Source organism: Oncorhynchus gorbuscha, unplaced genomic scaffold, assembly GCF_021184085.1.
Source record: "Oncorhynchus gorbuscha isolate QuinsamMale2020 ecotype Even-year unplaced genomic scaffold, OgorEven_v1.0 Un_scaffold_2475, whole genome shotgun sequence".
NCBI lineage: Eukaryota > Metazoa > Chordata > Actinopteri > Salmoniformes > Salmonidae > Oncorhynchus > Oncorhynchus gorbuscha.
In genome coordinates this window covers 27,367-43,792 of record NW_025746977.1, presented here as the reverse complement: position 1 = coordinate 43,792, position 16,426 = coordinate 27,367, and the positions used below count along the sequence as shown (strand labels likewise).

General features: G+C 43.9%; 2 protein-coding genes across 7 annotated transcripts in view; both read right to left on the bottom strand.

Annotated features, from left to right (window-relative positions):
• LOC124025849 (bromodomain-containing protein 9-like) overlaps positions 1–3,299 on the bottom strand; it is a gene marked incomplete at its 5' end in the record, with an annotated part of 28,025 nt that extends 24,726 nt beyond the window's left edge. Inside the window, 1 exon segment of the mRNA XM_046339157.1 lies at positions 3,238–3,299. Coding sequence (XP_046195113.1) covers positions 3,238–3,299 — 62 coding nt within the window.
• Positions 3,300–3,342: 43 nt separating this feature from the next.
• On the bottom strand, positions 3,343–15,589 carry zdhhc11 (zinc finger DHHC-type containing 11). Of its 6 annotated transcripts, none has more exons than XM_046339164.1 (10): positions 15,253–15,541; positions 12,438–12,665; positions 11,129–11,307; positions 10,791–10,892; positions 10,408–10,532; positions 6,390–6,587; positions 5,867–5,979; positions 5,594–5,652; positions 4,290–4,375; positions 3,343–4,126 (listed from the first exon to the last, which is right to left on the bottom strand). In XM_046339164.1, exons 2-10 carry the CDS (start codon positions 12,663–12,665, stop codon positions 4,110–4,112), a joined length of 1,107 nt encoding a protein of 368 aa, XP_046195120.1. In that variant the 5' UTR covers positions 15,253–15,541; the 3' UTR covers positions 3,343–4,109. The 6 variants fall into 6 exon arrangements, with proteins under 6 accessions (XP_046195120.1, XP_046195118.1, XP_046195119.1 ...); XM_046339162.1 differs by having other exon boundaries at positions 4,315–4,375; XM_046339163.1 differs by having other exon boundaries at positions 4,315–4,375; positions 6,390–6,545.
• Positions 15,590–16,426: the final 837 nt, after the last annotated feature.

Sequence of the window (16,426 nt, the reverse complement as noted above, 5' to 3'; positions counted from 1 at the left end):
TATCCCACTTCAGGTCTTATTCAGGGTAAGCTGTTTACATGCACACAGTATTCCAGATAGTAGCTCATATCCCACTTCAGGTCTTATTCAGGGTAAGCTGTTTACATGCACACAGTATTCCAGATAGTAGCTCATATCCCACTTCAGGTCTTATTCAGGGTAAGCTGTTTACATGCACACAGTATTCCAGATAGTAGCTCATATCCCACTTCAGGTCTTATTCAGGGTAAGCTGTTTACATGCACACAGTATTCCAGATAGTAGCTCATATCCCACTTCAGGTCTTATTCAGGGTAAGCTGTTTACATGCACACAGTATTCCAGATAGTAGCTCATATCCCACTTCAGGTCTTATTCAGGGTAAGCTGTTTACATGCACACAGTATTCCAGATAGTAGCTCATATCCCACTTCAGGTCTTATTCAGGGTAAGCTGTTTACATGCACACAGTATTCCAGATAGTAGCTCATATCCCACTTCAGGTCTTATTCAGGGTAAGCTGTTTACATGCACACAGTATTACATTTACATTACATTTAAGTCATTTAGCAGACGCTCTTATCCAGAGCGACTTACAAATTGGGTATTCCAGATAGTAGCTCATATCCCACTTCAGGTCTTATTCAGGGTAAGCTGTTTACATGCACACAGTATTCCAGATAGTAGCTCATATCCCACTTCAGGTCTTATTCAGGGTAAGCTGTTTACATGCACACAGTATTCCAGATAGTAGCTCATATCCCACTTCAGGTCTTATTCAGGGTAAGCTGTTTACATGCACACAGTATTCCAGATAGTAGCTCATATCCCACTTCAGGTCTTATTCAGGGTAAGCTGTTTACATGCACACAGTATTCCAGATAGTAGCTCATATCCCACTTCAGGTCTTATTCAGGGTAAGCTGTTTACATGCACACAGTATTCCAGATAGTAGCTCATATCCCACTTCAGGTCTTATTCAGGGTAAGCTGTTTACATGCACACAGTATTCCAGATAGTAGCTCATATCCCACTTCAGGTCTTATTCAGGGTAAGCTGTTTACATGCACACAGTATTCCAGATAGTAGCTCATATCCCACTTCAGGTCTTATTCAGGGTAAGCTGTTTACATGCACACAGTATTCCAGATAGTAGCTCATATCCCACTTCAGGTCTTATTCAGGGTAAGCTGTTTACATGCACACAGTATTCCAGATAGTAGCTCATATCCCACTTCAGGTCTTATTCAGGGTAAGCTGTTTACATGCACAGTACAGTATTCCAGATAGTAGCTCAGATATCCCACTTCAGGTCTTATTCAGGGTAAGCTGTTTACATGCACACAGTATTCCAGATAGTAGCTCATATCCCACTTCAGGTCTTATTCAGGGTAAGCTGTTTACATGCACACAGTATTCCAGATAGTAGCTCATATCCCACTTCAGGTCTTATTCAGGGTAAGCTGTTTACATGCACACAGTATTCCAGATAGTAGCTCATATCCCACTTCAGGTCTTATTCAGGGTAAGCTGTTTACATGCACACAGTATTCCAGATAGTAGCTCATATCCCACTTCAGGTCTTATTCAGGGTAAGCTGTTTACATGCACACAGTATTCCAGATAGTAGCTCATATCCCACTTCAGGTCTTATTCAGGGTAAGCTGTTTACATGCACACAGTATTCCAGATAGTAGCTCATATCCCACTTCAGGTCTTATTCAGGGTAAGCTGTTTACATGCACACAGTATTCCAGATAGTAGCTCATATCCCACTTCAGGTCTTATTCAGGGTAAGCTGTTTACATGCACACAGTATTCCAGATAGTAGCTCATATCCCACTTCAGGTCTTATTCAGGGTAAGCTGTTTACATGCACACAGTATTCCAGATAGTAGCTCATATCCCACTTCAGGTCTTATTCAGGGTAAGCTGTTTACATGCACACAGTATTCCAGATAGTAGCTCATATCCCACTTCAGGTCTTATTCAGGGTAAGCTGTTTACATGCACACAGTATTCCAGATAGTAGCTCATATCCCACTTCAGGTCTTATTCAGGGTAAGCTGTTTACATGCACACAGTATTCCAGATAGTAGCTCATATCCCACTTCAGGTCTTATTCAGGGTAAGCTGTTTACATGCACACAGTATTCCAGATAGTAGCTCATATCCCACTTCAGGTCTTATTCAGGGTAAGCTGTTTACATGCACACAGTATTCCAGATAGTAGCTCATATCCCACTTCAGGTCTTATTCAGGGTAAGCTGTTTACATGCACACAGTATTCCAGATAGTAGCTCATATCCCACTTCAGGTCTTATTCAGGGTAAGCTGTTTACATGCACACAGTATTCCAGATAGTAGCTCATATCCCACTTCAGGTCTTATTCAGGGTAAGGTGCACACAGTATTCCTGCTCATATCCCACTTCAGGTCTTATTCAGGGTAAGCTGTTTACATGCACACAGTATTCCAGATAGTAGCTCATATCCCACTTCAGGTCTTATTCAGGGTAAGCTGTTTACATGCACACAGTATTCCAGATAGTGGTTCATATCCCACTTCAGGTCTTATTCAGGGTAAGCTGTTTACATGCACACAGTATTCCAGATAGTGGTTCATATCCCACTTCAGGTCTTATTCAGGGTAAGCTGTTTACATGCACACAGTATTCCAGATAGTAGCTCATATCCCACTTCAGGTCTTATTCAGGGTAAGCTGTTTACATGCACACAGTATTCCAGATAGTGGTTCATATCCCACTTCAGGTCTTATTCAGGGTAAGCTGTTTACATGCACACAGTATTCCAGATAGTAGCTCATATCCCACTTCAGGTCTTATTCAGGGTAAGCTGTTTACATGCACACAGTATTCCAGATAGTAGCTCATATCCCACTTCAGGTCTTATTCAGGGTAAGCTGTTTACATGCACACAGTATTCCAGATAGTAGCTCATATCCCACTTCAGGTCTTATTCAGGGTAAGCTGTTTACATGCACCTTTGATATGTGAACCTGAACCCGACAGCACAGAACATGAAAAACAACAGTAAACGGGATAAGATGTTGACATGCCGCAGTATCCCGTCTAAGATCAGCATATCCCAGGCATCTTATCCTGGTTTTTCATAACCAGGATACAAACTGATATGTTTATATGTGTCAACTCAAAAACAGAATAGTTGAGCATTTGGAATAATAAACGGGATAATTGGTGTTCATGTAAACGTGGTCCATGTTGTCAGAGAGCCTTACCTCTGAAGCTGGCGCAGGAAGTGTTCCAGGAGCTGCTGTCGAGGGGTGCACTCACTCTCTGAGGGAAGAGACGATCACAACCTGTTTTACATTCACCTTCCAGACAGAACATTTAAAACATGTCAGTGAGGAAAACCAGCAGATTGGAATTAGTTACACTGATAATCACCTAGGGCTGTGTCCCAAATTGCACCATATTCCCTATGCAGTGCACTACTTTTGACCAGGACCCATATTCACTGGGGGCTGGTCAAAGGTAGTGAACTAAATAGGGAACAGAGTGTCATTTGGGACACAGCTCTTGCTAAATAGGAAAGACCCGGAGACTTAAATTCAGCGTAGGTGTTTAAAAAAGTTCATGGTGAATTGAAAATGTCTGCTCAAACTCCCCCGGTATAATCTGTGTGGGTAAACTCCCCGGGTATAATCTGTGTGGGTATACTCCCCCGGTATATTCTGGGCGGGTAAACTCCCCTGGCAAAATCTGGGCGGGTATACTCACCTGGCATAATCTGGGCGGGTAAACTCACTGGGTATAATCTGGGCGGGTATACTCACCGGGTATAATCTGGGCGGGTATACTCCCCTGGCAAAATCTGGGCGGGTATACTCACCTGGCATAATCTGGGCGGGTAAACTCACTGGGTATAATCTGGGCGGGTATACTCACCGGGTATAATCTGGGCGGGTATACTCACCGGGTATAATCTGGGCGGGTATACTCACCTGGTATAATCTGGGCGGGTAAACTCACCGGGTATAATCTGGGCGGGTATACTCACCTGGTATAATCTGGGTGGGTTTACTCACCTGGTATAATCTGGGTGGGTAGCTCTGTGCCATAGTAAAAGCCATTTTCCTTTTCTGATGATTTAGTAAAGTTGTCCAACTAGAACAAGAACATAGACTTATTTTATTCAAATATTTTCGTGCAAAATGGTCCTAACTGATAGTTCAAACAAAAACAAAAAAACAGAAACAAAACACCTTCATACAGACAATACCCCAAATATTACTTTAGAATACGATGACAAAAGTAGTTTAGTGATCACCTTTAATTTGGTTAGGGTAACTGACCTCAGAACAGAAAGATCCAGAAGGTCGACTTGCAATAGTTCCCGTTTCCTGATTCTTGCAGCTACCACAGGAAAAAACAAGGAGGTGCCATGCAGAATGTGTGATTTTACAAGTCTATCTTTGAGATATCTACAATAATGTGTGATTTTACAAGTCTATCTTTGAGATATCTACAATAATGTGTGATTCTACAAGTCTATCTTTGAGATATCTACAATAACGTGTGATTTTACAAGTCTATCTTTGAGATATCTACAATAATGTGTGATTCTACAAGTCTATCTTTGAGATATCTACAATAATGTGTGATTCTACAAGTCTATCTTTGAGATATCTACAATAATGTGTGATTCTACAAGTCTATCTTTGAGATATCTACAATAACGTGTGATTCTACAAGTCTATTGTTGAGATAACTACAATAATGTGTGATTCTACAAGTCTATCTTTGAGATATCTACAATAATGTGTGATTCTACAAGTCTATCTTTGAGATATCTACAATAATGTGTGATTTTACAAGTCTATCTTTGAGATATCTACAATAATGTGTGATTCTACAAGTCTATCTTTGAGATATCTACAATAACGTGTGATTTTACAAGTCTATCTTTGAGATATCTACAATAATGTGTGATTCTACAAGTCTATTGTTGAGATAACTACAATAATGTGTGATTCTACAAGTCTATTGTTGAGATATCTACAATAATGTGTGATTCTACAAGTCTATCTTTGAGATATCTACAATAATGTGTGATTCTACAAGTCTATCTTTGAGATATCTACAATAATGTGTGATTCTACAAGTCTATCTTTGAGATATCTACAATAATGTGTGATTCTACAAGTCTATCTTTGAGATATCTACAATAATGTGTGATTCTACAAGTCTATTGTTGAGATAACTACAATAATGTGTGATTCTACAAGTCTATCTTTGAGATATCTACAATAATGTGTGATTCTACAAGTCTATCTTTGAGATATCTACAATAACGTGTGATTCTACAAGTCTATTGTTGAGATAACTACAATAATGTGTGATTCTACAAGTCTATCTTTGAGACATCTACAATAACGTGTGATTCTACAAGTCTATTGTTGAGATATCTACAATAATGTGTGATTCTACAAGTCTATCTTTGAGATAACTTTGACACTTTGGAAGATTACGATTCCACAGCTGCATAGCAGAACTTCCAGCACCTGTGTCTTGCAACACTGTACATGATAACCAAATGCATCGGTGTCATGATTTCCTCGTGGGATTACCTACCTGACACTGTCTGACAACAACGCATCACAATCGATGGAGGGCTCCATTTGCGGATGATTCTATAAAAAAATCAAATCAACATATCGATCCTGAGAACACATGATTGTGTAGTCTCACTTGTACCAAACTCATGGCTGTGGGATTGAACAAAACAGTTTGCATGCAACTATTGGAATTAGAGTTGCAAAATTCCAGTATCTTTCCCAAAATGCCAAGTTTTTCCAGAAATCCTGGTTGGTTAATCACCACGGCCAGATAGGAGTAGGATCTGACCTGTCCTGCGTTGCTGTCAGATGACTGGGGAAAGCCCATCTCTATGTCCTGCTGGCTGGCCTGTTTCCGACGTCTTGTTATAATGTAGTCATACGTGCTCATGTTGTTTAACACTGCAGAGACCAGAGGAAGAGAAGACAGGAATGAAGGAAGGAAGACATGCAGTTTGTAGCGTCTGGTTGTGATGACCTTGTGTATTGTTAGAACACTGCAAGAGAAACATCCTCAGAGAGAAACATTAAGTGTTGTCATGCCAACTCACACACAGATACACTATTCCATTGGTTCCATTGTACTAAATCAATATAACATCTAGTATATGGAAGGTATTCAAAAGTATTTTCACATATGTGCAATATTTTAACCAGGTCTGGGCCCGTATTCACAAAGTCTCAGAACAGAACTGCTGATCAATGATCATAATGAAAACGCTTATATGGACAGGGGGGAACCTGATCCTGGATCAGCACTTTTACTCTGAGACACTTGATACATACAGCCCTTGGACCAGTTTGTAACTCACAGAGATAGATGTGGAAGCCCAGTAGGTGAACCAGCAGCAGTAGAGAGCCAGCAGCCAACATGACCGTGAGGAAGGCGACAACCAGGAGACTCTCTGACCCTGTTTCCATGGGTACCAGGGGCAGGAAGACCAGCCACGTCCTGTTACTCATCACACCTACAGACAGGAAGACCAGCCACGTCCTGTTACTCATCACACCTACAGACAGGAAGACCAGCCACGTCCTGTTACTCATCACACCTACAGACAGGAAGACCAGCCACGTCCTGTTACTCATCACACCTACAGACAGGAAGACCAGCCACGTCCTGTTACTCATCACACCTACAGACAGGAAGACCAGCCACGTCCTGTTACTCATCACACCTACAGACAGGAAGACCAGCCACGTCCCGTTACTCATCACACCTACAGACAGGAAGACCAGCCACGTCCCGTTACTCATCACACCTACAGACAGGAAGACCAGCCACGTCCTGTTACTCATCACACCTACAGACAGGAAGACCAGCCACGTCCTGTTACTCATCACACCTACAGACAGGAAGACCAGCCACGTCCTGTTACTCATCACACCTACAGACAGGAAGACCAGCCACGTCCTGTTACTCATCACACCTACAGACAGGAAGACCGGCAACGTCCCGTTACTCATCACACCTACAGACAGGAAGACCAGCCACGTCCTGTTACTCATCACACCTACAGACAGGAGGACCAGCCACGTCCTGTTACTCATCACACCTACAGACAGGAGGACCAGCCACGTCCTGTTACTCATCACACCTACAGACAGGAAGACCAGCCACGTCCCGTTACTCATCACACCTACAGACAGGAAGACCAGCCACGTCCCGTTACTCATCACACCTACAGACAGGAAGACCAGCAACGTCCCGTTACTCATCACACCTACAGACAGGAAGACCAGCTACGTCCCGTTACTCATCACACCTACAGACAGGAAGACCGGCAACGTCCCGTTACTCATCACACCTACAGACAGGAAGACCAGCCACGTCCTGTTACTCATCACACCTACAGACAGGAAGACCGGCCACGTCCCGTTACTCATCACACCTACAGACAGGAAGACCAGCAACGTCCGTTACTCATCACACCTACAGACAGGAAGACCAGGAAGACTACAGACAGGAAGACCAGCAACCTGTTACTCATCACACCTACAGACAGGAAGACCAGCAACGTCCCGTTACTCATCACACCTACAGACAGGAAGACCAGCTACGTCCCGTTACTCATCACACCTACAGACAGGAAGACCAGCTACGTCCCGTTACTCATCACACCTACAGACAGGAAGACCAGCTACGTCCCGTTACTCATCACACCTACAGACAGGAAGACCAGCTACGTCCCGTTACTCATCACACCTACAGACAGGAAGACCAGCCACGTCCTGTTACTCATCACACCTACAGACAGGAAGACCAGCCACGTCCGTTACTCATCACACCTACAGACAGGAAGAAGATCACAGACAGGAAGACCAGCTACGTCCCGTTACTCATCACACCTACAGACAGGAAGACCAGCAACGTCCCGTTACTCATCACACCTACAGACAGGAAGACCAGCCACGTCCCGTTACTCATCACACCTACAGACAGGAAGACCAGCCACGTCCCGTTACTCATCACACCTACAGACAGGAAGACCAGCAACGTCCCGTTACTCATCACACCTACAGACAGGAAGACCAGCCACGTCCTGTTACTCATCACACCTACAGACAGGAAGACCAGCAACGTCCCGTTACTCATCACACCTACAGACAGGAAGACCAGCAACGTCCCGTTACTCATCACACCTACAGACAGGAAGACCAGCCACGTCCCGTTACTCATCACACCTACAGACAGGAAGACCAGCCACGTCCCGTTACTCATCACACCTACAGACAGGAAGACCAGCCACGTCCTGTTACTCATCACACCTACAGACAGGAAGACCAGCCACGTCCCGTTACTCATCACACCTACAGACAGGAAGACCAGCCACGTCCTGTTACTCATCACACCTACAGACAGGAAGACCAGCCACGTCCCGTTACTCATCACACCTACAGACAGGAAGACCAGCCATGTCCCGTTACTCATCACACCTACAGACAGGAAGACCAGCTATGTCCCGTTACTCATCACACCTACAGACAGGAAGACCAGCCACGTCCCGTTACTCATCACACCTACAGACAGGAAGACCAGCCACGTCCCGTTACTCATCACACCTACAGACAGGAGGACCAGCCACGCCCCGTTACTCATCACACAACTGTGGTGTGGAGATGAACTCACTGGTAAACTTTGGTGCGGAGATAAACTCACTGGTAAACTGTGGTGTGGAGATAAACTCACTGGTAAACTGTGGTGTGGAGATGAACTCACTGGTAAACTGTGGTGTGGAGGAGAACTCACTGGTAAACTGTGGTGTGGAGATAAACTCACTGGTAAACTGTGGTGTGGAGATGAACTCACTGGTAAACTGTGGTGTGGAGATGAACTCACTGGTAAATTGTGGTGTGGAGATGAACTCACTGGTAAACTGTGGTGTGGAGATGAACTCACTGGTAAACTTTGGTGTGGAGATGAACTCACTGGTAAACTGTGGTGTGGTGCGGAGATAAACTCACTGGTAAACTGTGTTGTGTAGATGAACTCACTGGTAAACTGTGGTGTGGAGATAAACTCACTGGTAAACTGTGGTGTGGAGATGAACTCACTGGTAAACTGTGGTGTGGAGATGAACTCACTGGTAAACTGTGGTGTGGAGATGAACTCACTGGTAAACTTTGGTGTGGAGGAGAACTCACTGGTAAACTGTGGTGTGGAGGAGAACTCACTGGTAAACTGTGGTGCGGTGCGGAGATAAACTCACTGGTAAACTGTGGTGCGTTGCGGAGATAAACTCACTGGTAAACTGTGGTGCGGTGCGGAGATAAACTCACTGGTAAACTGTGGTGCGGTGCGGAGATAAACTCACTGGTAAACTGTGGTGCGGTGCGGAGATAAACTCACTGGTAAACTGTGGTGCGGTGCGGAGATGAACTCACTGGTAAACTGTGGTGCGGTGCGGAGATGAACTCACTGGTAAACTGTGGTGTGGAGATAAACTCACTGGTAAACTGTGGTGTGGAGATGAACTCACTGGTAAACTGTGGTGTGGAGATGAACTCACTGGTAAACTGTGGTGTGGAGATGAACTCACTGGTAAACTTTGTTGTGGAGGAGAACTCACTGGTAAACTGTGGTGTGGAGGAGAACTCACTGGTAAACTGTGGTGCGGTGCGGAGATAAACTCACTGGTAAACTGTGGTGCGTTGCGGAGATAAACTTACTGGTGAACTGTGGTGCGGTGCGGAGATAAACTCACTGGTAAACTGTGGTGCGATGCGGAGATAAACTCACTGGTAAACTGTGGTGCGGAGATAAACTCACTGGTAAACTGTGTTGCGGTGCGGAGATAAACTCACTGGTAAACTGTGGTGCGGTGCGGAGATAAACTCACTGGTAAACTGTGGTGCGGTGCGGAGATAAACTCACTGGTAAACTGTGGTGCGGTGTGGAGATAAACTCACTGGTAAACTGTGGTGCGGTGCGGAGATAAACTCACTGGTAAACTGTGGTGCGGTGCGGAGATGAACTCACTGGTAAACTGTGGTGCGGTGCGGAGATAAACTCACTGGTAAACTGTGGTGCGGTGCGGAGATGAACTCACTGGTAAACTGTGGTGCGGTGCGGAGATGAACTCACTGGTAAACTGTGGTGCGGTGTGGAGATAAACTCACTGGTAAACTGTGGTGCGGTGCGGAGATAAACTCACTGGTAAACTGTGGTGCGGTGCGGAGATAAACTCACTGGTAAACTGTGGTGCGGTGCGGAGATAAACTCACTGGTAAACTGTGGTGCGGTGCGGAGATAAACTCACTGGTAAACTGTGGTGCGGTGCGGAGATGAACTCACTGGTAAACTGTGGTGCGGTGCAGAGATAAACTCACTGGTAAACTGTGGTGCGGTGCGGAGACTGGCAGGGTCCATATAATGCTGGATGAAGATGAACAGGACCACCATGAGAAGCACAAGGACGCCCAGTGTAGCAGACAACACCGTCACAAAGAAGTACCTGAGGAAGAGAAACATAGAGAAATGTGGCTTTGATCTCAATCAAATGTATTGGATTTAACCTTGTCCTTTTTATATGAGCCACAAGGTGCTTTCCAGTTACCCGGCCCAGACCCCAAAGAGCAAGCAAAGCAGAAGCTAAAGCAAAGTGGCTGAAATAAACTACATTTAAAAAGAACAATACTCAAAACAATATTTCCTCAAACTCTTAGTAGTCAACGTTGACTGAAATGGGCCATCCTCCCATGCTTCCTCTTACCAGTAGTTCTGTCCCCCCACACAGTTGTTCAGCCATTTACAGTGGTGGTCAAAGTCTTCAATACACTTGTTGCACACACCACAGTGTTTCACTTTTGGGTCCCTGGAGAAAGACACAGAAACCACATCAACCTTGTTGATTTCTTCAATGAGAAAAAAAAACACAATTGTATCTCAATTTTATAGTATAATGCAGCAGGTCATAAATATATACTTATAAAGGGGTAATCCTGAATTCAAACCAGAACAAAATGTCCGGCCGCCACTTTTAAAAGTGAATGAAAACATTTGACCAATTCCAGATTGCCCTTTTTAACGAGACTTGTGTGAGATACATACACATTGATTTTACACAGGTAGCAGTGCAGGTTGTGGATAACATGTGGTTGTTTCTTCTTGTCAAAGACAGGCAGTGGGTTGGAGTAGCTCTTCTTGGCACGGACGCCTGCCTCTGCTGGGTCTATAGACACGGCAGCTAGATGGGTGACCAGGTGCACAATGAAGGCTATGCCAGTCAGCTGCATATGGAAAGGTCAAGGGACTAACAAGGGAAATATTGATACAATTGATCAAATAGCCACAGCATGAACCATAGTAGAATCCAAACCAGCTTGAATATCTGATTCAGTATTGACGGATGACATAGCGTCCACTCTCAGTCCAGATGTCATTTTCACAGACCTTACAGCGACTTCAAGTGACTATACGGTATACTAGTGAATAATATAACATTCAACTCATTCATGATCTTCTCACAGAAGATTCCATTGTGTGTGGAAGAGCCACACATAAGAAACGGGGTCTTTAGGAGAGCCATCGAGGTACACAAAAGCTTCTCTATGTGAGGAGGAGTAGTAGTGCCAAGTCTGAATAAATCTACCCTTTCTGTTTCTGCCACCAACCTGCTCGTCTTTAAACAAGAGGTGCAGCTGACATCATACTGCAGTCAAATCAAGACAAAAGAGCTGTGATGACAGTGGCTTTACATCCCAAATGGCACCCTATTCCCTACATAGTGCACTACTTTAGGTCAAAAGTTGTGTACTATGTAGGGAATAGGGTGCCATTTTGGGACGCAAGGCAACACCAAAGCCTTCTGTGCAATTTATAGGTCTTGCTCTTCACTTAAAGCAGAAATAGTTCAGGAACTGAAACCAAGCAAGACATCTCGTAGAAAACATCTGACCGGAACCCCTCGGTCAAATATTTACACTTATATGAGTTGAGAATGACTTTTGGTACTATTCTATTGGTTCTACTTGTACCTGGAAAACTAATTCAAATGGTTCTACTTGTACCTGAAAAACTAAATCGAATGGTTCTACTTGTACCTGGAAAACTAAATCGAATGGTTCTACTTGTACTTGAAAAACTAATTAAAATGGTTCTACTTGTACCTGGAAAACTAATTAAAATGGTTCTACGTGTACCAGGCAAAGTAAATCGAATGGTTCTACTTGTACCTGGAAAACTAAATCGAATGGTTCTACTTGTACCTGGAAAACTAAATCGAATGGTTCTACTTGTACCAGGCAAAGTAAATCGAGTGCAGCTCAAGTATTTGAAAGTGTTTGACCCCAGGCCCCCTTGAAACCTCTTCAACCTCTGCTTTCGACCCAGAGTCCTTGACTCCTTGAGTAAAGGTTACAGAGTAGGCCATGTGGCTCCAGGGTGAAGGTAGTAGTGGGATATAGATCCCAAAGCCAACTACAGCCATGTAGCTGTATATTGTCCATCCCACCAGCTGGAAGGAGTGAGGGGGACAGGCCCAGCCATTAACCCTGGAGAGAGATGCCGTCGAGGGGGTCACCAGATCATTCCTGCTGCTGCCGCGTGCAGGGGCCGTCCGCCTCAGCCCCCGCCCAAAACAGCTCATCTGGAACACAGAAGACAGCGACACATAGGATCAAGGTCCTATGTTTGAACTTGCAACCTTCCGGTTACTAGTCCAACGCTCTAACCACTAGGCTACCCTGCCACCCCATTCAGTGCACTACTTTAAACCAGGACCCATAGTGCTCTGTCTGTAGTGCACTATATAGAGACTAGTGTGCCATTTGGCAGCCCAGGCATTTCTCCTGAACACAATACCTGACCAGGAAAACCTCTCTCGTTATAGACTATGCTGACTAGGACCCTGATTATAGACTATGATGACTAGGACCCTGGTTATAGACTACGACGACTAGGACCCTGGTTATAGACTACGACGACTAGGACCTGGTTATAGACTACGACGACTAGGACCCTGGTTATAGACTACAACGACTAGGACCCTGGTTATAGACTACAACCCTGGTTATAGGCTACAACCCTGGTTTTAGGCTACATCCCTGGTTATAGTCTACAACCCTGGTTATAGACTATAATGACTAGGACCCTGGTTATAGACTATAATGACTAGGACCCTGGTTATAGACTATGATGACTAGGACCCTGGTTATAGACTATGATGACTAGGACCCTGGTTATAGACCATGATGACTAGGACCCTGGTTATAGACTATGATGACTAGGACCCTGGTTATAGACTATGATGACTAGGACCCTGGTTATAGACTATAATGACTAGGACCCTGGTTATAGACTATGATGACTAGGACCCTGGTTATAGACTACGACGACTAGGACCCTGGTTATAGACTACAACCCTGGTTATAGACTATGATGACTAGGACCCTGGTTATAGACTATGATGACTAGGACCCTGGTTATAGACTATGATGACTAGGACCCTGGTTATAGACCATGATGACTAGGACCCTGGTTATAGACTATGATGACTAGGACCCTGGTTATAGACCATGATGACTAGGACCCTGGTTATAGACTATGATGACTAGGACCCTGGTTATAGACTATGATGACTAGGACCCTGGTTATAGACTATGATGACTAGGACGCTGGTTATAGACTATGATGACTACAACCCTGGTTATAGACTATGATGACTAGGACTCTGGTTATAGACTATGATGACTAGGACCCTGGTTATAGACTATAATGACTATGACCCTGGTTATAGACTATGATGACTAGGATCCAAAGTTCTTCATTTTTTGTGTCAAACGGCCAAGGACAACTTGCCCCCCCCTTCCATCATCACACCAAAAGTGAAAGGGATGTTTTGTGTCTCTTTTAGAATGCAGGATGCCACACTTGGTAGGCTGCGGTTACATTTGCCAGGGAAATGAGTTGAGTTGGAGCATGACGGCATCGTTACCATCCCCCACAACCACCCTGTATTAACAGCTTTTCTCACAGTGTCCATAGCGGTTCAGCATAATATCTAAACACTCTGGGCCGACGTCCCAAATGGCACCCGATTCCCTATATATTACACTACTTCTGACCAGGACCCATAGCGCTCTAGTCGAATGTAGTGCCCCATATAAAGAACAGGGTGCCGTTTGGGACGGACACAACTGTGGTCATAATATCCAACCCTTCTGGACGGTTTTTGGTTAAGATGAAAACAAATCTACTTCCTTTTCTTTGGACTATCGGGTTTTTAAAAACAGAAGTTCGTTTCACAAGGAGGATATTGCTTTGAGTAGTCAGGCAGGCACAACATTTGAACCTTTCCCAATCAATGCTCAACTTTTTCTATGACATTTACGCGGACAAACTCCTCCTATGCCACTATGTTTCTATCGTTATATCTGACTTAAAATGGTCCCTTCCTCGTCTTACCTTCTCCACTAAGCTATCAAAATCATAATGACCATTCTCTTTATTCTCAAAATGCAATTGTCAGAATGTTAGTGGATGAAAAATGATGATGCTGTAGAGCTAATCGTTTTGTCATCATCACCTGGGCATTGAGCCAGCGCGTTGACATGGGCGTATGATCCTGTCTGCCTCCTGAGTTCATTGACAGGGGTTGAAATTCGGTTGCCTAGCAAATTCAGTAATGAATCCCTTTGGCGTATTCATTAAGCGCCATGCGGAAGAAAATGTACTGAAACTGGGAAAGACTAGTCTGGACTAAACCCTCGTTTTCGTTTGCAGTTGCAAAACGTTTTGCTCCGGTGTGGACTAATGAATAGGACCCAGGCTTCTTATTTGCGCTCCTGCCAATCGGATGGTTTCTCCGACTACACTGTTTTGCTAGGCAAATAATGTAGCCCTAGTTCCCACAATAGTTGAAACATAAATCGAGACAGGAAAATGTATAGTGAGTCAAATGGCTTTATTATATAGAAGCCATAACAAAATGCCACCAACCGGACGTTTAACTGCGAATGTTCCATGATGCGTTTTGTGTTCATCTGTCAGTCACACACTCAACAACGCAAACACCACAATCAGAACTAAACATTTTCCAAAACACCAACGTGCACAGCTGCAAACATAAAATACATACACTGATTATACACATATCAAAATACAGCAAATAAGCTATTGAAGTTGACCTTTTTACATCTGTAAAGTGTATTCAAAATTATTAGAAAATGACTTACTTTTGTCGGATGGCGTACAAAAACGAAAAGCACACTGTGATGACAAAAATAAATATTTGCTCAAATTAAGAAGCAGAATTCACCGTCTTGATTTCCCATAATTGTTTGTTTTACCCAATCAGTCGGACTTTTGTCTCAGCTACAGTCTCTTGCCAAAACGCAAAAGCGCACTGAATCAATTGGGCAGGCAACAATTAGGAAGGCTACTAGGCTATATAAAATGTAACGTACGTAAGTCCATAGTAAGATCCATATCAAAGGAACTCGCACGGTGTGTGTCAGTCAATCATCATAAATTGGAGAACTTATCTCGCGGTGCGACCACTGCTATGGAAACTGGCCTTGGAGAAACGCGCATGCCCCGTACACGGTCATAATAGAACTCCCTCTAAAAGGATGCCTTTTTACCAGGCTGACTGCACAACCAAGTTTGAGTATTTTGCATACCTAAAACATCATTTTTAATAAAAATGAAACATGTGTGTAACATATGCAGCCTAGAACTCTAGCCCTATGACCTCGGCATTGCATCCATTCATGTTGCCGTAATTAGGGAGATTCCTTTCTATGACTTGTTTCTTTTGGAGTTATTGACTCTACAGTTATTGACTCTACAGTTATTGACTCTACAGTTATTGACTCTACAGTTATTGACTCTACAGTTATTGACTCTACAGTTATTGACTCTACAGTAATTGACTCTACAGTTATTGACTCTACAGTTATTGACTCTACAGTTATTGACTCTACAGTTATTGACTCTACAGTTATTGACTCTACAGTTATTGACTCTGACAGTTATTATGCGACATCATTTATAGCCTCCACAGAATAACGGGAACTGAAACCAGGTAGGACATACTGTGTCAGTGAAACTTCTGCTTTCTTAACAGACTCCTACACATACTTTAAAGCTTGCATCCTAAATAGAACCCTGTTCCCTTTATAGTGCGCTTTGTGCCAGGGCCCATTTAGGATGCAGCCTTTAAAGTATGTGTCGGAGTCTGTTCCAGTTCATCCCAAAGGTGTTCGATGGGGTTGAGAGTACCCTTCACTGGATCTAAGGAGCCTTGCCAGAACCATGAAAAACAGCCCCAGGCCATTATTCCTCCTCCACCAAACGTTACAGTTGGCACTATGCATTGGGGCAGGTAGGGTTCTCTTTGGCATCCGC

Coding starts and splice junctions, on each gene's coding strand:
- zdhhc11 (XM_046339161.1), bottom strand. CDS start 12,665: ATGAGCTGTTTTGGGCGGGGGCTGAGGCGGACGGCCCCTGCACGCGGC. Junction 11,308..12,437: donor GGAGCCACATGGCCTACTCT/GTAACCTTTACT, acceptor TTCCATATGCAG/CTGACTGGCATAGCCTTCAT. Junction 10,533..10,790: donor GTGGGGGGACAGAACTACTG/GTAAGAGGAAGC, acceptor TCTCTTCCTCAG/GTACTTCTTTGTGACGGTGT.